This window comes from Nipponia nippon, unplaced genomic scaffold, assembly GCF_047370975.1.
Source record: "Nipponia nippon isolate SJK-2023a ecotype South Korea unplaced genomic scaffold, ASM4737097v1 scaffold_5, whole genome shotgun sequence".
In the NCBI taxonomy this organism is placed as follows: Eukaryota; Metazoa; Chordata; class Aves; order Pelecaniformes; family Threskiornithidae; genus Nipponia; species Nipponia nippon.
In genome coordinates this window covers 21,032,656-21,056,449 of record NW_028262369.1, presented here as the reverse complement: position 1 = coordinate 21,056,449, position 23,794 = coordinate 21,032,656, and the positions used below count along the sequence as shown (strand labels likewise).

The 23,794-nt window shown below is 39.3% G+C and overlaps 1 protein-coding gene across 1 annotated transcript in view; it reads right to left on the bottom strand.

The window, feature by feature from the left end:
* The window catches only part of NEGR1 (neuronal growth regulator 1), a 325,509-nt gene that overhangs the window by 174,329 nt on the left and 127,386 nt on the right, over window positions 1–23,794 (bottom strand). Inside the window, exon 2 of the mRNA XM_087730632.1 lies at window positions 13,858–14,090. Coding sequence (XP_087586758.1) covers window positions 13,858–14,090 — 233 coding nt within the window. The remainder of the gene's footprint in view (window positions 1–13,857; window positions 14,091–23,794) is intronic.

The window sequence follows — 23,794 nt, the reverse complement described above, 5'->3', positions numbered from 1 at the left end:
TAAAGAAGCCAAATAATCTTACATTTTCTGTCTTGCTCATCTTGTTTTCATTTATTGGGCCAGTCAGTCCTCACCCCAGCCAGAAAACACTGTAAGTGACCTGAAAGTGGGCCGATTTTTGTGTAATCAAAACTAATAACACAGGCTTTAAAAACTTCCAGTGGGAGCAGAAAGAGATGGACGGCAAGGTGTGAGGCTTGGCTGAGTTTCTGCTTTCTTCTCACTTTTTTCTAGAGTGACACTATGTTAGAGTATAGGCATGAAAGCAAAATAAGACCAAATGTTTGTGTTTACACCGTATGGAAAAGCAGTATCTTACTTGTACTTTAGAGACAAACAGCCTCTTAGAGGATTTATGCTTGCTGGCACGCAGAGCTGACACAGCCGTTGGCCTTGGATATTCATCACCAGCAACACTGCAAACCCATGCCCAGCAGCCCGGTTTGCTCTGCTGCTGGCGAGCTTCTGCCACCACCAAATGGTGGTGATGGGAAGGGAGGAAGGCAACATCCCAGTCTCCGAGGTCCCTGTCCTCTGTGGCATTGAATGGGCCAGGAAGAGCTGGGCTGGGCTTTCTCACTTGGAGAGCATCAAGCTCCCAACACAACACTGGGATGGGGAGGAAAGGTGGGAGGGGATAAATAAATACTTTTCAAACAGTAAAATCTGGCTTAGGGCTGCTGAAAGAAAGCATGCATGAAAAGGCTGACAGTGGTATTTTTAAATAACAGTCCAGTTTAAAACATAATGCTGCTAATGCAAATCTAAATCATTAAAAGCAAGAGCTTTGCTAATACTTCATCAAGGCATCCTGAATAATCCAGACTGTTATAGGATAAATTACACAATGTTTTGAATTTGTATTTTTGGGTGACAGACTCTTTTAGCCTGGCTTACACTTGCGATCACTGCAAACCACGCTTCGCAGAGTTTCTCTATGTATCGTGTAGCACCTGCTCAAATTTACCCAGGACTCAGGGAGATGTGCATGGCTTTCCCCTTAGAGTTCATGGTACAAAACACACAGGAGAGTATGCAAAATATAATGTATTCCCCGTGACAAGCTGCAGCATGATGCTGCCATAGTGGATTTAAGATAGTGAGTGCCTATGAAACCCCTATGTAATCAGGAGGGAGGAATCCTCAAAAGTGGCTCAGACCATCACAGGAGTGAGGGACACTGTTCCCTCAAAAGCAAGCAGATTGCCCAGTCCCATTCTTCTGTTGTATGCAGCCTTTGCTTTTCCTCACTTTAATACCATTTAAAATATTAGCATACATAATTCTACTTCTGTAGGAGTACACAGAAACAGAAGCAAAATAAAGTATATAGGCAAAGACTGTACATGGAAGAATAAAACGTTAGAGACTAATTACAGCACTGTTACTCAAAGCAGACAGCTTGATTGTTTAGATTTCATAGAAAGGAAAATCTAGACCAGGTTTGTCAACAGGTTTCTGACGAGCCCAAATGACATTTCACACTTTTACAGATGCTACTATCTAATTATTCCAGTAAGATGCTACTATCTAATTATTCCAGTAAGACTAATGCTTTCAAAATCCTAGTTTCAAAATCCTAGACGCTAATTTCAATGTTTTTAGTTTTTTAAAGTATGTAATATTGACATTTACAACTGGTTGGATATATGGCACAGAGTTTTTACCTGTTAGATAAAGTGCAACATATGTGCAGAATTACCTTTCAAAAAAAAAGACAGACAGTGGTGAACAGATCCAACTATAAATAGTTGTTTAGTTACAGATCTATACTGCTAACATAGTGCTTCTTTGTAATTACAGAATGCTGTCATCTCTAAGAAAAGGCAAATCTATGAAATATTTCTCCATATTCAGCTTCCACATTCGGCATATTCATACTGAATTACGCCATAATTCAACCCATAATATGAATATATACAACAAACTTGCATATACACATCCACATGTATGTGCTTAGGCACCTTAGTATATACATTACTGATAGCCAGTATAAACAGACAAGAACCCTAAAGTCTCTTCTATTCCTGCTAGTTATCTGCTACATGATCATGGACATTTCACTTAAAAATAGATGTGGGTGAAACCATCCAACAGTTTTATTTCTCTCCACTAATGCCTTACTGGCTGGATTTTCATATTGCTAAACATCAGAAGGGCAATTTCAGACGGTGAAATAGGACTGGTTTTATCCTCTCAAGTCTGTGAGGGTCCCCACTTGTAAAATGGAAGGTAATACTTTTCTCTGTTTAGCAATAGTTATGCAAATTTAATCTAAGTTTAAAAAGAATACAGTTATAAAAGGACAATCATTATTTACTTATTGTTGATGCACTGATTTTAGTCTATAGTTAATATAAGTGAACTACTCCTTGTATGAATAAGTTTCCAATATTTCTGATCACTACAGTGCAAGGAAATTCAGAAAGGTCATGTCTAGCAAAGAGTACCGTGAGCTGGGAGTACAGGAACCTACAGCCAGTAGTAAACTGCCCTCTCTTTGATGATGAGATAGCAAAAAATTTGGATATTATTGCTGTCATATTGCATTGTTCTCATAGAACCTACTGCCATCTTCTTTATTTTTAGCCCATTTCCAACCCACCTCTCTAGGTCTGCAGTAAAAAATGGGAAGCAAAACTGGGGGTGGAAGGCAAGAGGGGATGGGAGATGCAGGGGAGGAATCCTGCTTCAGCGCTGCCGTGCCTGCCAGCACAGAGACATCTGGTACACAGCAACAGCCATTGTTAATGTGCAGAAGCTATTTCCCAAGTTGTTAAAACTTTTGAGCAACGAGATCTCTAAGAATTACATGTTGATTATTGCAGATTTTCTTGGCAAGTATCATGTCACTGTGGTTTATAATTAACTCTATCTACTTTTTCTATTTGTTCTCAGAATGCATCATGTTGTAGTAACATAAAACTCCTCCAGCTTGAGCATTTTTAAAGCATTTTGTGGTCGTCAGTGAATTTAGGCTGGCATAATCCTTTACAGTCAGGTGTATACGACCCCCACACCTCCAGGAAACCAGATGACATGGACTGGACAAAGATGCAGAAGCAAAAACAGAACAGAAGCTAGGCTAGCTCACTCCCAGTTTGCAGGACATTGTTCTAATTCCACCTCCCATTTCAATAAAATAATGTGGTTGTGAAAACTTGAACTTATTTTTTAATAATTTCAAAAGGTGAAGTGTTATAAGTATATTTACTGTTTTTATAGTTAGAGTTATTTTTATTATCTTCATATACTTAGAATTGCGTGTACTGATATTTGGAACAATATTTCGAGTGTTTATAATTACAGTTACTTAACCTGCAATATAGCCATATAAGCAGTTTAAAAGTAATTTAGAATTTCATTATTGTGGCAAAGGAATGTGTAATTCTCAAAGTCTTCGCTGTTAACCAAGCAAGGTGATGTCACACAATGAAGCACACAGAACTGGTTCTGTCCTGAAGTTTCCGTGATGCTCTTCTCTCTAGTTTTAAAGAAGTTCGTGAAAGTTATGTCTCTCTTTTTTGCCCCTGAGAAATTATTCTAATGTCTAAAGGAGCTGCCCTAAGGAGTATTTTTTAAATACCAGATTTCATGTCCAAAGCATTGCTCCTTTTCCCCTGTAAATAGCTACAGAAAACAAATATTCACAGATGAGCAAGTGGCTGCAAAGACACTAGCTTGTCCAAGTCAAGTTTCATCTTCAGCTTTGTCAAGGAGCTTGCATGGTACTTGCTGGTCCAATAGCTCAGGTTCCCTACTAATCGCATTGTTCCATTCCCTCTTTAAAAAACAAACTTAGTATCAATAAATATTTCTAACACTTCCCCAGCTCCTTAAATTCCTCTCTATAAAGTCACCTTTCTCATGCCAGAGCTGAGGAGACCGGCAATTCTACAAATGTCCATGGCTCTCCATCATCCCTTGCAAGTGAGCAGTGAATTACTTTCCCATATTCAATATCAGCGTCCAACACCAAATCAAAGTGAAAATAAGTTGCAGCTGAATGAGCAGCAAGATGGTGAGTGTGGGTCATACCACACAGCTCCTGTGCCTTAGAGGGAATGGCTGAAGGCTTTTTCCTGACGATGCAGAGACGGAAGGATGGCTAATCAGGCATCAAAATTCCCACAGAACAAATTGTAATGTTATTGAGGTGCCATTTAATTGTATACATCGTAAAATTACTTATTGGTGGCACCCTGGAGCCTTGAATAAGATATTTTTTACTTCTAAAAGATTCTAAAAGTACATACAGACATAGTTATGATGCCACGTCTTCAGTGGCATCAGCAGACAAGCAATGCTGCAGGGAAAGTTTTGCTCTTTGGGAAACCTGTAAAATCAGCGCAGCTTCCATTTGTCTCACTTTTTAAATATTAACTGGACTTGACAAAAGGTTTTTATCAGATCATAGTATTTCAGCCAGGATATTTAGTATGTCAGATGTTATTAGTTTTAATCAGGCTAAAAGCAAGATGCTGACCTCAGTCTTTCACGCAGACATACGGCAGACATGCTGCTTTCGGTCAGGTGATGAAGGGACACAGCTGTGCTGCCGCGCGTTAGCCACTGCTTAAGAACGTTTGATGTGTCCTTTTGTTTTATTTTCCAGTTTCTTTCCATCCTGTTTTTATAGAAATGGTTTTCATATACAGATCTATGTTTTCATTGATTACAATGAACAGAATTCCTGATATGGCACGTTTTGATTGCATTAATTAGAATATTGCGAGGAAGAATTTACTAAAAATCTTACCATGACAAAGTTTTGACCCTAAAATACTTTCAATGTTTGCTCCTCAATCTTAGAGAAACAGAAGATAAGGATTTTCAAAAATGTTGGGAATGAATTTGAGGATAATCAGTGTTTGTGCACCTCCTTAGCAAGACTTCACTAAATATTTAGATTAAAACCCTTTTTGCAAGATAAACCCAGCATGTTCTAGATCTACCCTACATCAGGTATTTTTTTACATCCTCCTTCAAATCTAGGTGATGAAAAAGATGACACTCTGAGTAAGAATTAGAGAGATTGGTCTCCAACACACTCCAAGGCTATTTAACTGTCTTTGTTAACATCACTCCAAGAAAAAATGAAACTTTTAAACAGGGGACACCTTTTGTTCTCCTGACAACTGACAGTCTAAAACTACAGAAGTTGAAATAACAGTAAATCCAATGAAAAAAACAATCAGATAAATCACAGTAATCACAGTGTTCACTGTGACAGGCAGCAGAAAGCTCAATAAAATATTATACTGTTTACTCAGGGTACAGAGTTCCAAAAACACTTGCAATGTGGAAATGATGGCAATGAATAACAAAATAATTACTATCTCAGTTTTTCCAGGCCAGCCCGATTGCCTTTAATTGAATCAACAGGATAGCAAAGAGGCATTCAGAGAGGGAATAATAGAGCCTTCAGTAAGGGCAGTCAGAAGAACATAGGATCACAGAATTGTAGAATCATTTAGGTTGGAAAAGACCTTTAAGGTCATCAAGTCAAACCGTTAATCTAACACTGCCAAGCCTACCACTAAACCATGTATGTACTTATATGTAACGAAACACTTAAAACTGTTATAAGCCAAATGTTATGTCTTTAAAACAATACTCCTGCAGTTCGTTACAGTTACAAAATAACATTTTGGAGGATCTGTTCAAATGAAACTGCATTTGGATAAAGTAATTGTAATTAAAATCTCTGCCTTCCCACACTCTATTTTCATAGAATCATAGAATCATTAAGGTTGAAAAAGACCCTTAAGATCATCGAGTCCAACCGTTAACCTATCACTGCCAAGTCCACCACTAAACCATGTCCTCAAGCACTGCGTCTACCCTTCTTTTAAATACCTCCAGGGATGGCGACTCAACCACTTCCCTGGGAAGCCTGTTCCAGTGCCTGACTACCCTTTCAGTGAAGAAGTTTTTCCTAATATCCAACCTAAACTTCCCCTGGTGCAGCTTGAGGCCATTTCCTCTCGTCCTATTGCTTGTTACTAGGGAGGGGAGACCAACCTCCACCTCTCTACAATCTCCTTTCAAGTAGTTGTAGAGTTTCAGATGACAATTGTATTTCTGAGGTACTATAATGGAAAAAACAGCATTCCAATTTTAGTCTCCCAAGCAAATCTTGCAATGAGTGTTGGCTCCTTCTTGAATGAAACTATCAGGATTTTTGCCATTGAGTTCAGTGGGAGCAGCATATTCAATGAATATGAAAACTTAAAAAAAGCATATTCAATAAATACAAAATCTTTAAAAAGGGGTAGTTTTGGCAGCCTTGATAATTTCTTGCATTATACGATGCAATCACACATCACGTTCTGCTATGAGCGACTTTTTGCTAATGGATCCCCATAGCTCCAAAGACATGCACAGACACACGACATCATGGAGTCAGCATCTTCTCTCTGCTAGTGGCCAGCACAATGCTAATGCTTTAGGCAGGGGGGTATGCTGTCAGAGATCTAGAAACACTTGATAAGGCTACCCACAATCCTAACTGAGTGGTACTATGAAATTATTTTCACATTTTTCAAAGTCAAACACTTCTGATTGTAAATTCCTTAATAAAAGCCTTTTCATTGAGATGTGGAAGACTATGGAGGTTATCTGCACTTTAATTAAAAAGGAATAAAAATAAAAAATAAAAGCTGGCCCAAGAGCTTTTGTTCACATCATCCACTTTAGGTTATTCTAATGAAAAGTAATAGATTTGACCTGTATTTGTCTTAATGCCAGTAACAACCAGAAGAGACCCACCGCGCAGAGCAGACACAGCCACCAGCTCACTCTTTGATAAATTCTCATTCTGAATTGGCTTTCTTTTCAAAATCATTCTTAAAATTTTTCTTTCTCAAAGTTTCGTAGTCTTTTTTACAACTTGGGTTTCACACAACATTTCCAACTGGTTGTTTTTTTTATTTGATGGAGGTCTCCTGTTTATAGGGTGTGAGCTTACAAGACCAATGCTTTAGAAAGGATGAGAGATGCTGTGCCAGCAGGAAACATCAGGCTGCTTATGCACCTCTCCAGCTTGGTAGTGGCAAAATAACGTAACGAACACAAAACTCAGAATTTAATCATCTATATTTTTGCCCTTTGCCTGACATTATTATGTTCTTTAACCTAAGTTTTGGGGTTTGGGTTTTTTTTTTTTTTTTTGCTTTATCCGTTTTTTTTTTTCCTCCTTACTTCTGCTTCTGGCATTGCCGTATAATGGAAGGAGTTGCTGAAAGACATTTTGGACTCTGCTGAGCACACATTTTGTAAAACTCTTACAGGTCACAAAACAACTCATTCAACTTAGTTCAAATGTAACAGAACCAATATACTTCAGACCAGACAGCAAAAGATTATTTTGTGTAGATTATCCCTTGCCTACAGATTTTAGAAGATGTAAATTTCAGACTTATAATGAAAATTCAGTTGCAGCCATGACTGTAAAGGACCTCCAATGCTGCAGAATTACGAGTTTCAGACTAGTACAGTCCTGTTCTACTTCAGATAAAATATTCCTGATTTACGTCCTTGTAAATGAGATCACCTGCTAATGCAAACATTTTCCATGATTTAAGTCTTTTAAAGAAGGGTAAAAGCCATTCATACATATTTTAGAGAGAGAGAGACCCTGCAGCTCATTTGAATGCTGTGAGAGGTACAAATGTGGGAGGAATTTAATGAATGGATAAAAAATACAAATCCTGGAGAAAACATTCTGATCGGCCATTAATGATGCATTAATGATTGTGGATGCAGCCTGTGGTAACAGCAAGTCCAAGTATGCTGTTTGCTGGAGTGTGTGGTTTGTTCGACCGGGGGGGCCTCTATCATTGAGCAAATCTCACTCAGCCACCTCCACCTCTGGAACAATTTTTCTTTTTCTTCTTGTGCTGAGCAGGGACAAGATGATAACAGTGGCTGGCACTAGCAAGTTAATTTTATAACGAAAACTGACACCCTACTCGAGTGCTAGCAATTTAAGAGAGTAATGGATTGTCAGTTTTAGCTGGAAAGTGGTTGTTACACGATTTTAGAAGTCTTTTGCATATTTATTTTGTCCCACTTTAAATAAATTTAGGTAAGATTTATCTCGTTAGCTCCAAATGCAAGTCCCTCTTGGCCTGATTGAGGAAACAAATTAGACTTTGCAAACATTGCAAAGACTAAATCAATACATTAATATTTAGGGGACATTAAGGAGGTTTATTAAACAGAAAAAGGGCCTTGAGTATTACTTTGGAAATATCATACATGTTTAAATAAAAAACATAGGTTGTGGTTTCTGACTGAATCTATAAATCGCATTTACATAGTTAACTGAGTTATTTACATGTACACCATGTCAAGTGCAGATTGAATACAGAAATGAGATGATGTAGAGAGGGCAGAACAGGAGTAAGTGCCATGTCTCACATGCATAAGGTCTGTCCTGGAAAGATACCCAAACATGCCCAGCACAGGCTAGATTAAAATAAAAATTAAGATGTCTATTAACTAATGTAAGAAAGTTTCTGTGTCACCGATTCCCCTGTATTAGCATTTTGGTACTGATGGAAAGCACTGATGTAATGAGGAACCGGGCTCCTGCGGGACAGGGAAGGCAGAGGGTGCAGCAGGGGTAAGCACAGGCAGCAGAGAACGTGGGGAGTTGGAGACTGGGGGTGGCAAAGGTAATGAAACCTGTTATCTACACCTCAAAGCCTAAACCACGGACCTATCTGAGCTGTGCATCCATGACAGACCAAAATACAGGCTTGAAAAAACACCCCTCAATCCAGACTGTGCCAGTGGATCCTGGTGCTGCTGTCACCAGGAGCATCGCCAGGCTCCTCATTCACATTCAAGGAGACAAACAGAGATGTCAGATCCTTAATCCTGTTGTTAGGAAGTCCACAGTCACAAACCTCACTCACCAACATCACAGTCATGCTGCCCCACCAGCCCCCATGGGAACTGCCGTCCCAGACCCTGGACACTCTCCCTGGACAGCCCACCCACAATGCAATGGGGACCAGCACCTTCTCCTCATCTCAAAATTCACACATGGCTAAGTTACATTTGCGTAGTCTTATAAAAGTGCTCTCCCTTAGCTGGTATGTTTGTTTTCCCTTCCTGGGATCCACACCAAGTGTATTAATAAAGCATAAAAAAATTCTCCCTGAACCTTCATTTCACTAGGTTAAATGGAGCAATCTTTTTCAGATGTGTTCTTCATTCTCCTAATCATCCTGGTAGCCCTCCCTTGGCAGCTGAGGTCCTTTTGAACACCCTATTCTGGCCTCTATCTCCCTGGAGTCACAAACAAAAAGCCTGACGTGGGCTTTCCTCACATGGTGCAATAGCATCATTACTGTGTCCTGACACACGGAGAGAAATGGATACTTTGGGCTGTGACCTGTTGCTCTGCCCTGTGACAAAATTAATTCTCGAGGACATTGGTAAACACGTCTTAATATTTTTGCAAATTGAAAGGGAAGCACAGCTTGAAGAATGCAATTTAAACTTTGGTAGAATAACAGTCAGATTAGAAATGGCAGAAATTGCAACATTTTGCTAGAAAAATTATAAGCAATATAGTGTGGTAAGAGGTATTTAATTTTTTTACTTTACTGTGGCAAACATCTGATGTTTAAATCATCTGCAGTTCATGACTTTGCAGATCAAGCATCTGGCACTGAGGTAGATTAAGTTGATTACAAACTCCTACCTTCTAAACTTTTAATTAATTACTTCATAATTCTCACTTCTTTTTAATAAGGTCACTGAAATAAAGTTAACTGGATTATCTTCCTCTCTTTCATGTGATTTTTCTTTCACTGATGTAAATGTGGGCTAAAGACACATTAGGCTTTTTTCTTTTTTATTAACTATCTTGATGAATTTTCTTGGTACAAAAAGGTGCAACTATGTAAAAAGTAACAGTGATCTAGACTTGACTTGGTGGTCTCGTGAAGGTGTTGAGTGGGGATTTGGGAGGCTGAAACTCAACTTCAAGCTCTGCCAGAGATTCCTGATTGACTGTGGCCAAACTCCACTAGGTCTTGCTGCTCTCTGTATCTGCACGTGGGACAGTGATGGAGAGGCTGCTGCTTCCCTTCAGCCTTGGTTATTTACTGATCATTTACCTTTCTATGTTTTACTCACAGAAATTAAGGCATCTTTACCACATTAAAATGTGTTTATTCTCTGAAACACTTACATGAATATGTTCAGAAATTCTAAGCCCAAATAGCAGAGAAGAGGATGTTCAAAATGACAGCTACTGCATCTGTGTGTATTGAAGAACCTCACACACATCAAAAAAAAAAAAAAAAAAGAAAAAAAGAGAGAGAGTTGGATTTACACAGCTTTTAAAGTAGAGTTTCACAGCAAATAATTTTGCAATATGGAGTTTGAACCTATTTGGGAGCTTATGATCAGACATAAGTCTTTATTCATTTAATTTGTGACACAATGCACGCACCCCTGGCTCTTACAGCTCTGCTGTTTTCAGCAGGAGAACGTTGTCTTTCAACATTACTCGACAGAATACAGCCTGTAGGGCAGAGGAATTTTAAAGGGCTAAGACTTTGCTTTTAAATTTTCTTTTTCTCCTGTCATTTCATGTGCTGCTCTAGGTTTGCTGCTGATCATCTATTCACAATGTAAAAGGAAACCCAGCCCTTTGACTGAATGATTTTACTTTGGCAAAAGACCTGCTTTTCCCTTCATTTATTTCCCCCCAATAGCAGAAGTTGTTTCTAATCTTGAGATACAAAGCCATGAACAACATTAAAAGGAAACATAAAACTGCTTCCATAAAACGTTATTATACCATCCCTATGAACCATATTCAGCAGGAAAGGATATATAAGGTTACAGCACCAATTAGCTGTTTGATGTTTCCTTTACAGTCTCGGTTACTTTCAGACAGGTCAATCTCCATCTCAAAGGATCCATGAATCTTGCATCCTTACCTCCTGAGTCTCAGCACGCAGAAGGTGAAGTGATGGCTTTATTAGCAGTGTAAATAAGAAGCAACCTGATTAAAAGTGCTTACATGCACAAGTCCCATTCAGGTCCACTGGATAGATAATGACAGTAGTAAGTGTGATGCAGGTCTCTGTAAATTACCATGCAAAATCCAATATTGATTCAAGGTGGGATCCCACCTATGTGGGATGAGTGATTGGTGTGATTCACATCCAATCCACTGAGCATCCATTGCATGGCTGATAATTATTAATATCTATAGTAATATGTTCATAAAGATATGAGCCGGAATGGAAAGAAATGGCCACAATCATGATCGAAATGGGATGGGGCATCCTCTAGAGCTGCTGATCCTGCTCTGCCACTCAGTGGATGCAGGACCCCTCTCTACAAGCAGGGAGCTCAGCAGCTTTCCCTTCTTGCTAAGTACTACGGCAACTACACAGGAAAAAATACAGGAACAGTGATTTTTTTTAACTTTCTCTTGAAAATGGCTCACTTTTTCTGGCTATGCTTCATGGAACTGTTCCCTACTTCCTACATAAAATATAGCTGAAATAATATTGGAGTAACTGAATATATATATACAATTGAAATAATAATTGATACTGTCACAGCTTCTTCATTCCAGCTTCCCAACCTGATAGCATACAAACACTTCTGCAATCCAGGAACAACCCCCGCCACGTAAACAGTATGTTAACAGGTCTTCACACAACAGCTGCCTCTGAGGAAGGTTATAACAATGACTAAGTGATGCCTTTTTGGCTGTACTAATAAAATTATGTTCTTTATGCAACAAATACACTTAGCTCTTACAGAGCTACAGTCTAACATTCTTACAAACCATTGGGGTCTAAAGGTCCAGTGGTTAAGGATAATTAGTTTGAGAAGCATTTCATACACGTTATTTGTAAGGGATTTTGGTGTGCCGTATGGATTAATAGAGATTGCCATTTAAATTCTTCTGTTTTATATTCATTGCTTTATTACTCATAAAAATGCAAAAGAAAATGTTAATGACGATTACACCAAAGACTAATAAGTTAAAGCCTTAGGTTATACTTTGCATTTCTAAAGATATAAATGCAATCACTTAATAATTATGCATATTTTTAACTATTGAGTTATTATTTCTCTATATACTTGTAGTTAGCCTAATTAATTTTAAGCTCCTGTTTATATGTTTTATACATGCAATTAATTTCCAACTTTTTTTTTTAGCCCCTTGCATGAGGGCATTAACTATTATAAAGGCAATCAAAACTAAGAATTATTCACCCTGGAACAATACAATAAATATTACCTGCAATGGTGTAAAACTGACACTGTTGTCCTGCAGTGCTTGTAAACAGAAAACTGTCTCATGGAATTAAATGGACTGTTCTTATTAACAATATTGGGATCTTAGTATTTCTGTGAGAAAACTTGTCTGGAAGAAACAAAAACTATGGGTTTTAATGCAAAATCAGCTTATTTTGTCATCACCGATTTATTTTGGTTTTAATGAATTTCTATTAAATTTCTAAATCTAATAGAATTTCTATTTTTGAAAAATTGCTTTATTCATTCTAATTTGCTTTTTTAAGCTGATGAGTTAATTCTTGCTTTTATAACAATGCTTGTGATGGCTCACACCAGAGAAGACACTTGAGGTGCTCAGATGAAATACTGCATCTTTTTTTACAGAAAACTTCATACTTAAAGCTTCATGGGGTAGGACACAACCATGCAGGCAGGCAAGCTGAGTGCCACGGGAATAGAAAGAAGACCTTCAGGGCTGATGGTGTATAAAACGCCCTGGTGAATCCTTCCTTGCAGCTAAGGTGCGCCAGGAAGAGGATGAGCTTTCCAAGGAGTGACCTGCCACCCTGCCCATCAATGTGGGAGCACCGTGAGATGAAGCATTTTTGTGTTTTCTCCCAGGCTGCCCTTGAGGAACTGCCTCTGAATGAGCCCACAAAACAATTCATTTTCCTCCTTTAAAATTCTCTTCAAAATAGTCCTGTAGGAAAGTTGGAGCCAGGCTGTTGGGGTGCCGGCGCAGCTATGGCCGTGTCACCTGCAAACTCTGCATGACAGATTGTGCTCTAGCATCTGTCTCGCTGCATCCATCAGTCATCTTTTATTTCATACTTTTATTACATGATCACCAAAGCATGTCCTGTGGCCTTGTGCTGTACCCAAGGACAGTTGGGTCCTGATCCGCGGTGACCCTTCCACAGCATGCTGCATTAGCAGCACGGGCTATTTCTGAACACATCTTGACATCATAAAGGAAACAAGGATGTTTCTGGCAATATTTGGTATCAATGTTAAAATGCAAAGGCTGTAAATCTTCTGTGAACTCAGCACCTGATTATGCACCTTTACATGGTGACTAGGCTGAATAACAGGCAAAACAACCAAGTTTTGAGCCATGCAGGAGACCTCTACCAAACTGACAGATACCCTCAGAGTACCGCTGCAGGGAACTATACCTTGATTATTGTACTGGTATTTTCCTCTTATATTTTTACATCTTGTTCAATTGTCAGCAAGGCAGGACTGAGGATTTAAACCTGATTTTGGCAAGTTGGAGACCTTCTGGGCTAATTATCTATTTGCAGGGGCCCAGAGCCAATGGCACATGAGTCTATGGCTACATACATCGGAGACAGAAAGAAAGAAAGAAAGAGAGAAAGAAAGAGAGAAAGAGAGAAAGAGAGAAAAAAAGAAAGAGAGAAAGAAAGAAAGAAAGAAAGAAAGAAAGAAAGAGAAAGAAAGAAAGAGAAAGAAAAGCTTTAAAATGTGCTTAGCTGATGTTCCCCATCTATAAACTATTTTTTTCTAGTACATCTCCAATAACAATTTGCAATTGGTTTAAACACATACCTTGTACAGTTAAGTGCACCTGCATCGTTCTAGGAGTGTGTTGAGTTTGCACAGAACAAGTGTATGGACCGTCATCTGTCACGTCTACATCCTGTATCTGCAGGCTATATTCTCTTCTATTTGCTGTTGCAATTGAAACTCGAGGATCTACTGACCACTTATCACTTCCAGCAAAAATAATACTTGACCGATTCAGCCAGGCACCTTTTGAAGCTCCATCTTCCAAGTAACACCTGGGAGAAAAGGTGAAACTGTAAGTATGAAAACATAGGAGCTTTTAAATACCATTAACTTGCTATTGATTTTTAGACTGAATACAGCTATAATATATTAGAGTTGAACCTCAAAACATGGGTCCTTTGTTAATTCACAAATCATCATAAAACCAAAAGCCTATCTTACAAACACACGATAAACATAAATATATTTTTCTGCTATGTTCTTCTTTTCTGATTTTCTTGCTGTGACTGTTCAGTGGAGCAGTTATTTCTGAACTGGACTCAATGACTTCATCAGAGCAGCCCTTTCTGCTCCAGTTTCAGCCTGTAAGGATCAGGAGTAGGCACATGTGCCTGTGCAAAATTATTGTCCTTTTCCTAAGACACCATAAACTTCTGCTTGCTTAGGTAAGGAACTAAGAGTCCTTTTCCACCAAAAAATATAATGACATCTTAGAATCCAAAGCAATATTTTTTTCTTTTCAAAAGGTTATTAGATTTGTCATTGCTAATCATATTCAAGACATCTTGTTTAAAGCAAACATACATTCAATTAGCATGGATTTCCCTGCTGACAACATCAATGAAATATAAAGCATAGATCTACTAAATATTTTTTAAAACATCTTTGGTATGGTAGTGACTCAAGTAAATGTGATTTGTTTATTATGCCATACTTTAGCTTTTTTACAATTATTATTAGAGCAATAACTAAAAATAGTGCTCTTCAGGTTATAATAGTCACCTTAATTGGATCTCGGTGAATAGCAGCACCCCTACAGTCAGAAGCAGATGTACCGCAGACAGATTCCTTCCCTTCTAAATTGTAGTTCAAAAATATTCCTCCATAAAGTAAAGACTTTGTTTTGTTTTTTTTTTTTTTTTAAATGAGTAAGAAGTACAGCTGGAGAATGAAAACACGTATATCTGAAGAGTTTGACAGAATTTCTTCACAACATCTTGGGGGTTTGAACATGGCACCGGAGATTGCAAGGGAATTGCAAGCTGAACACACCAGAGTAGGTACTGCAAACTGTCTGAAACTAATCAGTTGAGAAATATAAAGAACAAGGTATATTGCAAAATCTAATTTGTAGTCTGTTTCACCATCTGTAGATTCAAAACACAGTCGGAGTATTAAAGGTCAATGTTAATTGAAAAATTTTTCTGTAGATATGCAACAAAAAAAAAGCCACTCAGCCGTAACAGAAGTATAACCTTCTACTGAGGTAATTAGGCATTGCAATGTGCTGCTGTTGTCAATATTTTGTATTGCGTATTAGGAAACATTTGTAATTTGTCTCTAAAATAGCTTTCCATCTTAAGTTGCTCACTTGCACGCTGGGATGAAGAGAACTGCACTTGCACTGTGAAGGATACTATTAAATGTCACTGACAAGTCCTAAGAATAGCACGGCATCAAGTGCAATTACTAAAACTTTGTGAAAAAAGTGGTAAGAAGCTGGTGAATAACGCTGACAATACTTCTTAGCACAATTAAGTAAATAAGAAGGAAAGCAGATGTTTGTTGGGGCAGGATCCTCGCAGAGGTGAGCTGGCACTGGTGTGAGAGTGTGGTGGTCCTGAAGCTTGGACGGGCAGAGCGATGGCTGGGGGGAACAGGGTGATGCCGGAGGATGCAAAGCTGTACTGGAACTGAGCATGTCGCTGGTAGAGCTAAAGGAGTGGCCACTCAGTGGCACGCAGGCTGGTAGGATAAAAATGGTCCCAGGAGATGCTCTAATTTTTAAGGCAACTGATGGCTTCAGAGTAGCCTTCAAACATTTCTGTCATCTGGCAAGAGGGGAGTGACACTGGGGTCAGGTGGGAGAGCAGGAGAGAGAAAGGACACTAAACTCCTCAATCCCATGGGCATTTTGACTGCGTGGTCAACTGATGCTTGGACGATGCAGTCTATATTCTACTTTGCAGTGTTTGACAGTGAAAGCAATCCCTAGGCAAGGCAGCTTAGGGATGCTCTCTTGAACTTCAGTCAGAATGATGATTTTTGTGAGCAGCCAGGCAAAGACATGAAAGAGCAGCAAGTGAGGAAAGAAAACATAATGATGGGAAAAAAAACAGTAAACACCAGCAGAGCACAGGACTGTGTGAAGTATGAGAATACAAGGAAAATACAAACACTGGAGATACTTCAAGTACCATCTTCCCATAGACAAGGAAATGTTTGTCATAAAAACAGGAGGATGGGAGACAGGAGATGAGACCTGAGCAAAAGAAAATGGTGATAGCTTGGGTAAAGAGCATGGGAAAATAGGGCTGGGAGAATGGTGTCCAGGAGGAACAGCCAGCAAGGAGAGTCCCTCTTGATGGCTAAGAAGTGAGGGGATAAAAGGACAGAGAGAGCACACAGAAGGAACTTTATTTCTATGAGCTGATGAAAAAGACTGAGCCTGTCTGCAGTGAGGTTAAGGATATTTAACTATGGCTCAAAAACTAAATGAGCACTATACTCCAGTTTTCCATAAAGAAGGTGACATCCAGCATGCAGGAAAAGGCAGAGCAGCTAATGGAGTCAAGGGCGGAGAAAAACCTTAATGGAGTCAAGTCTGAGAGCATGAAACTGCAAATCCAGGAGCATGTGGGGTTTTTTTAAAACAATCTGAAAGTGATGCTATGTGACTGCGAAATCATAAATTTATTATCTACATTTAAGGAAATAAGGAGAGTGAATCAGGCAAATTTTAGGCTAACCACCATGCCCACAATAGAATTTAAGGCTTTAAAACAACTTTAAAAGTTGAAGGAAGGTAATACCAAGTGCAACAGACTAATGGGACATTTTTATTTGATAAAGAGGTTTTTTACATGAAGGAACTCCAACAGAAGAAGAGAATGCAATAGATCTCATCTCTTTGATAAAGCATTAAAATAGCACAACTATGGAAACTGTTAGGTGGGAGAAAATAGTGATTTTGTAGCTTAAGCATATGGCAGTATTGTTTAAGGGGAAAAATTACATTCCCTTTAGGAATAAGAAACTACAAGCACCAGGCTGAAATTCTTCAGAAATGGATCATGAAAATAACCATTCATTTAATTAATGATCTCAACATGAAATCTGAAAGGTTCTGAGAGAAGCTGCATATGATACGGGATAAAAAATCACAGTTTATATAGCAGAGAATTGGGATGTCATGGGGAAGTATCACTTTGAGGATGGAGAGAGCAGCAGATCTCTGTGAATCCCTGCAGGAGGAGTTTTGTAGGGTCTGGTCCCATTCGGAGAAGGCAAGGAGCCACTTTCAAAGTCTTATGAACATTTTCAAATTGATTCTAATGAACAGAAGACTGGGGAGAAGCAGAGAAACCTCAGATTCACTGATGTTTTTCTACAATGCATTTCTTTTCTACTGGTATTTCTGCAGCAGCTGGATATAGTCAGTTATAAATGAGTATTTTTGAAGGTAGCCTGTAGTTTCAGTAACCGTTTACCAGTTTACTTAACTCCCTTGTTGTTCATACATATGCACACATCCAAAAACATGCAAGAAATCATTAGCACTACGGCTTCTTCCCAAAAGAGAGAAAACCAGCCTCCTCCTTTCCCGGCACACAAAACCAGCCTTGCCTTACAAATTCCCTGCTCTCTGTGCAGCTTGTAAGAAAAAAATTAGCTGTGCTTAAAAAAAAAAAAAAAAAGAGAGATAATAGAAGTTAAAATTTTTGGTTATTGATTAAAGACAAAAGTGGAATTCTCATCTGATGCAAAATGAACCACCTGAAAACCATGCTGAGAAAGGCAGTGCTCGGGGCTGCTGTTGTGGCAGCTCCAAAGCCTCCGCATGGTGCCTGCTCTGAAAGCGCCAAAGGTTCCTGAAAACTTCTTATATAAACACAGCCCTTTGGATATCAAGAGAGAAAAGGCGAGATACAACAGTACAGAAAGGAACATAAGACGTCTTGCTGTTGTACTTGATACACAAAGGTATTTTCTTAAAATAACTTTCTAAAACAAATAAGAAATTTTGCTTTATTAATTTCTAGGTGCATGGGTATCATGGATATTGGTGAAAACGTGCTAAAATCAACTTTCTTTTTTACCCCACTAATTAACAAAAAGTATGCAGTATACAACGGCCATATAAAACATGAAAACCAAGGACTAAAAGTGGAACAGATTTTTATTTGTTCAGGGAAATTTTCAAGTTTGATGAAAACAAAATCACAAAAGGTATTTCTGAAAATGTAACTAGGAGAAAACATTTCAGTTTTTTGTTCAGACCTTGACTAAGCATGTTGTATTGTGGAATAATGTTGGCTTCAAACTAAAAATAATATTCCAAATAATGTTCTTTGCTAACAGGTTAAATATTTTACCTCAGGCAAGCTCCTTCAATACCCCAAAGTAGTCTTTTGTCTACATTTATTCAAAAGCCATGCAAGTTCCCTAACACTGTGGGAGTGAACTGATTTGAAAATGTTGCAGAATTTGGCTGAAATATTTTGCACACGGTAACCTTCAAATTAAATAGCACCCAACATGCTGTATTTTCCCACTATGCATGCGAGATGCAATGGATAAAGTGCATATTTACTCTATGGAAGAAGCAATCAAATGGTTCATCTCAGAAATGTTTTCTAATCTAACAAATTTAATCCCTTTCTGTTTGCAAATCACTTCTCATTTCTGAAAATGCAGTTATTGCTTAAAAGTATTCTGCAGGCAACTTGGACTACATATTCACCCACATGTGTTCATGGCCATTGGAGGCAATGATTCTGCACTGTAGTTATTGCAGAGGAACAGAAATAAGGACAAATAAGGATTTTTTCCCCTTTAAATGAAGGGTTGGTCTTTTTTTTTCCCCCATACCTTTATAATTTTCAGTGAAAGAGCAGTCTTTCCACGTATGTTTTGTGTGACACAACCAACTGATTTTGTATGGATGAACATTTGCAAAGAATAAACAATGGTAACAAAAATACCGACCTCAAGCAAGCCCATGGGATCCAACCAGTGCGCACGGACTTTGCAATAACACAACTGACCTTGTACACAACCTCTGCATTTCTCCCTACAATTGTATTTCTCACATACTTGATCTCTGGATGCACTTCTTCCTTTTAACTAAGAACGGTATTTTAACATTAGTTTTTAAGCTGCATATAATAAATGATAACTCCGTATTATTTTCATTGCATGAAAATGAACATATCTGGAAACACATTTTGACTGAAACCCTGCAACGGTTCAGCTCCTACAAGAAGACAAATTGCCTTGCTGCATGTGCACGCTCTCCCCGTCCACACCCCTCTCCAGGCCACTGTGCTGGCAATGATCGGAGCACGCTCAGCAACAACCCAGGTATCTCATGAGTGAGGACTAGGAAGGAAAGGCAGCTATGAAGAGACAAGAGCTCACAAAGGAAACCAATGAGAACTACCAGGAACCCAGCTGAACAGGTCTGCATGCCCTGGCTGCCCCTTGCCATGCATGTGCCAGGGTGCAGCTCAGCCGGGCGGTGCAATGCCCACGCTCTGCACCTGGTATTCACGTGCACAGGACAATGCTAACCAAAGTCTTCCATTAAAACCCCTATTTCCTTAAGACTGCAGCAGTCTACTTGAGCAAAATATGTTACAAATCCTAAAACAGGAGTCGCCAAGCTAAGTTTTACTAAAAACTTAAAATTTCGGTTTGCACTCTGGAACGATTTGCCCATTAAGTCTTCCGAACATTTCAGGGAACTTAAACAGAAGTTTTCAGCAAACCTGAGAAGTGAATTTGAGCAGAGTTTTGATTTCACGTGAACCTATGAAGAGCTGGCAGCTTTCCACTGCAGTTCCCTCAGGATGAGTCTGAACCTCAAGCTAAGAGCCCAACTCTTCTTCAACTTCTCCTAGTTTTAAGTGCCATAAATACATTGAATAATGATGCCAGATCAATGCACAGTTCTAGATCAGCACACACAAAACTCTTTGGGATCACATTACTGAAGGTGCACAGTTGCTCCTGCCAGAGGTCAGCACCATGACTGCAGGAGCTGTGGTCGATCACCACTGATCACTGGTGAACAATTCAAGCCAAAGCATGCTATTGTTTAATAAAGTCCAACAATAAAACATTTCTCACAGCAATGTATGGGAAGTAATATATTGAAAAGATGACAACTAGTAGAAACTGCAAATATTAGTGGTCTTCCCTCTCTTCCCCCTTTCCTCTCTTTCCTTAAATTTTATTTATTTTTAAACTTCCTGTGCATCATGGCAGCATTTTCTGCAATGTAATTTTTAAAATCTATGCATAGGACCAATTATTTTTAGAAGTTAATAATAACACTGTAGCACAATTAAAGAAAGCATAATAATCATTAAATAAAAGCAACTTTTGCTCTTTTTACCTTTACATTGCTTGGAAAAGTATTGATTAAACTATGGCTGACGTCAGAAGATAATTCTTCTATTTTTAAACTTGCAAGATTGGAAAAAACAGCAATTTATTTTTTAACTGATGATTGTAATCAGAAATTCTCTACTCAACAAGCATAAAAAATAGATTTTAATGTTAACAGTCATACGGCTGAAGGTATTTTATTATTTTTCTGATCATTATTAATGCGGATGATCTTCTGTAATTTGTAAGTACAGAAAAATATAGTCTCACCCAGCTTCCTTAAAGTTTTTAATCCTCTCTTTATGGTACCTTCCACTTTCCTAGCTCACTAGTGTATTATTTCCCCATAATTAAAACATAGACCTATTAATCTTTGTAAAAAACAGTTCTTTTCAGTTGCTTAATTAAAACTGCACATGGTCTCTTTTTACAAGAGCCCTCGTAGTGCACCCAGGGTTGCATCTCCCACCTCACTGGCCCTGAAACAAACTGCATGGGGATTGCACACAAAGCTTTCCCATGTTCCATACATCACATGAATGTTTGACATACGTCTATCTCCAAACAGCCTTCAATCCACTCTCTGGGGTTACATCTGGATAGCACTTGTGCAGTACTTAAAACGAAAAAAATCTTCATTCAAGTCGGACCAAAAGCTACCATTATCCTTACCTCTTGTGCAACTACTTACTTGATTAAAATTACAAAGCTAAAAGGATAAGTAAGTTAAAAACTGTCTTATAAATCTGTAGGTAAATTCAACCCATGCAACCCTTTAAATACACCCCATGGGCCTCCATTTAGTGCTCGCACCTCATCCGTTTCTGCTCTGCTCCCTCCCCAAGTGGGACCATGGGAGGTGAGCACGAGGAGCTGTGGGAAAGTTGGCTGGCTGGGAAATGCCACCCGGGGCTATTGCACTGCCCAGCTGCAGAGTGATTCAAAACACATCTCTGACTTGGAGGAGACACCAAGTGACATACTGTGAGATGCTTCCCCCATAAAACACATCCCCTAAATGGTAAGACACATATTCCAGGTCAGAACATGACTCATTTCTGTGTAGGCTGTGTCTCTAAAACCAGTAATCCTGTTGCAGTTCAGGTTAAAAGTTCCATCTCATTTACAGGAAGTCCTGGAATCCTTTCTTCTCCCTGAAAACCTAGAAGAAACTGACTTGAAAATTTTTACGGTTTTATATAACTGGTGCAATGGGTGCTGGAGGAGCTGACTGTAACACCCACAAGGGATGACAGCATCCCTTTTCCATCACCCTGCAGTGGGTGAGTGTTCACCAAAGCAGATGTGAAGCACTTAACAGAGTTGTTATTGCTTACTACAGCATCTTTTTTCCAGTGAAATTGGTTTTGGCATTGAGTTATAGCCACTTTCCTCAGAACACAGAAAACCTTTGCAAAAAGCAGTGTTGCTAAAATTCTTCTGCTTTAAAGAAGATTGGCTTTGAGCTAAGCGGCAAGGGGAGAGAGAAACACAAGGGTCAGGTGCAGCCTAGAAAAACACCCAGAAGCTCAGAACACAAAATGATACATCCAAGTTCCAGAACCAGAAAATCACACCAGAAACCTGCTAAGAGCTTTTGCAAAGTCCTTTTACTGGTGATCTGATAAATGTCTTCTCCAGGTTCTCAATGGATTCTAACAAACAACATCCTAAAATTTTGTTACACTAAGGAAACTTCTCTGAACAATAAAAATAACTCAGGTGCAATTACATGTGAACCTTTTACTTTTGTGATCAAAATCAGTTTTCTCATGACTACTATAGCTTAAAGCATGGAATTCTGCATAAAAAAAAAAAAACCTGCACAGCTGCTCATTATAATCACAGCTTTTAAAAAATTTTATTTACAGAACAGTCTCAGTCCCTCAGGGAGCTGATGCATTGATGGCCAGTGCATGCCAAGCCCTGGCTGCCTCTGTGCCCAAAGCTCGAGATTCCCCCCTGCAGCTGCACCCAACAGCGCGTGTGCCGGCACAAGCTCAGTGCATCCAGAGTGTAAAGATGCAGCAGCCCCAATTTCACCATTTTCTCAGGGAGTTAACCTGCACTACCCGTTGCCTGGCCTGGAAGAGTGAACACAAGGACTGGGAGGTCACCTGGGGAGAAGATTTGGCCAGTGCTCAGCTGCAACTGCTGGAGCTAAATTATCTCTGAAGTGTAGCAAGCATTAAATATTACCGAGGAATTGCACCCAGGAAGCAAGGCATACAGGACATTAATAACAAGAAAGACTTAACAGAGTTTAAAAATCTTAATCTTAGGAAGACTTCCCCCCCCCTTCCCCGAAAAGCAATACTTTATTTATGAAACATGCAAACGTTAAATTATCCTGCAGAGGGAGACTGTTCTGTTGTGAATGGGACAGAAAGCTGCACAGACAGTTTCTGGGAAGTCTGATAAACAGGAGTTATGTAAAAGAGGGGAGACAGACGAGCAGTTGTTTTAAAACAGGGTTTAAAATCAGAACCCCAAAACTCTGTCTCACAGCAGCCAAAACAGACATAAAATAAATAACTGGCTTTGCTTTGCCTGGCATCTCCATTGTATGTCGAAGTCCTTAGAGCTACCTTTAAAAATGCTTTCTGCTTAAAGAATGACAGCAGCACTCAGACGAGATGTGATGAAGTTTCTTTATATGAATGTGCACCTTTCCAGCACCAACTCACCCCCAGGTGCTGAGCCGCCTGCCCTTTCCTGCTCACAGCAAATATCAAAGCCACTGCAAATTCTTGTGTGCTGCATTTCTGAAACAGCACCAGACAAGTCGGGATTAAAGAAAAGTGGTGCTAATGGATCGAATATAGATTTCAGTTTCTTTCTCTCTATGCAGCCACCAGTTGACAGCAAACATTCGTGAACTTTGCAGCATTTAATGTAGGTCCTGCAAACACTGCAAACTCTGCTTTGTTCCCCTACGACCCTCCCTTCCCCTCAGCATCCTGTCTCCTCTCCACACGTGCCTTGGCCCCACCATGCCACCATGTCCACCACAGCTTCTACTCCCACCACCTCGTCATCTGCCTGGCTGCCAAACCCTTTCTTCTTCCTCCCACCCTGGTACCAGCTATCCTTCTCCGCAACCAGCAAGTCCCAACATCCCTGTTGTTCTTTGTCTTTTCATGCCAGTGGCAGAAGGAGCTCTGATTATACATTGAAGTGTTAACATGCACAAATGAGCCTTTTTCCTTTGATCTTTGCTCTGCGTGCGTCCTGCTTTTTAAGCACCATAAACCGTAGTTGGTACCAAATCCTTTTTTAGAGTAAGTTTTCTCTTCAGGTTCAAAAGATGCAACATGTCTCCTCTACAGAGGATGAAGAGTCTCCAAAGCCAGTCTCCCTCCAA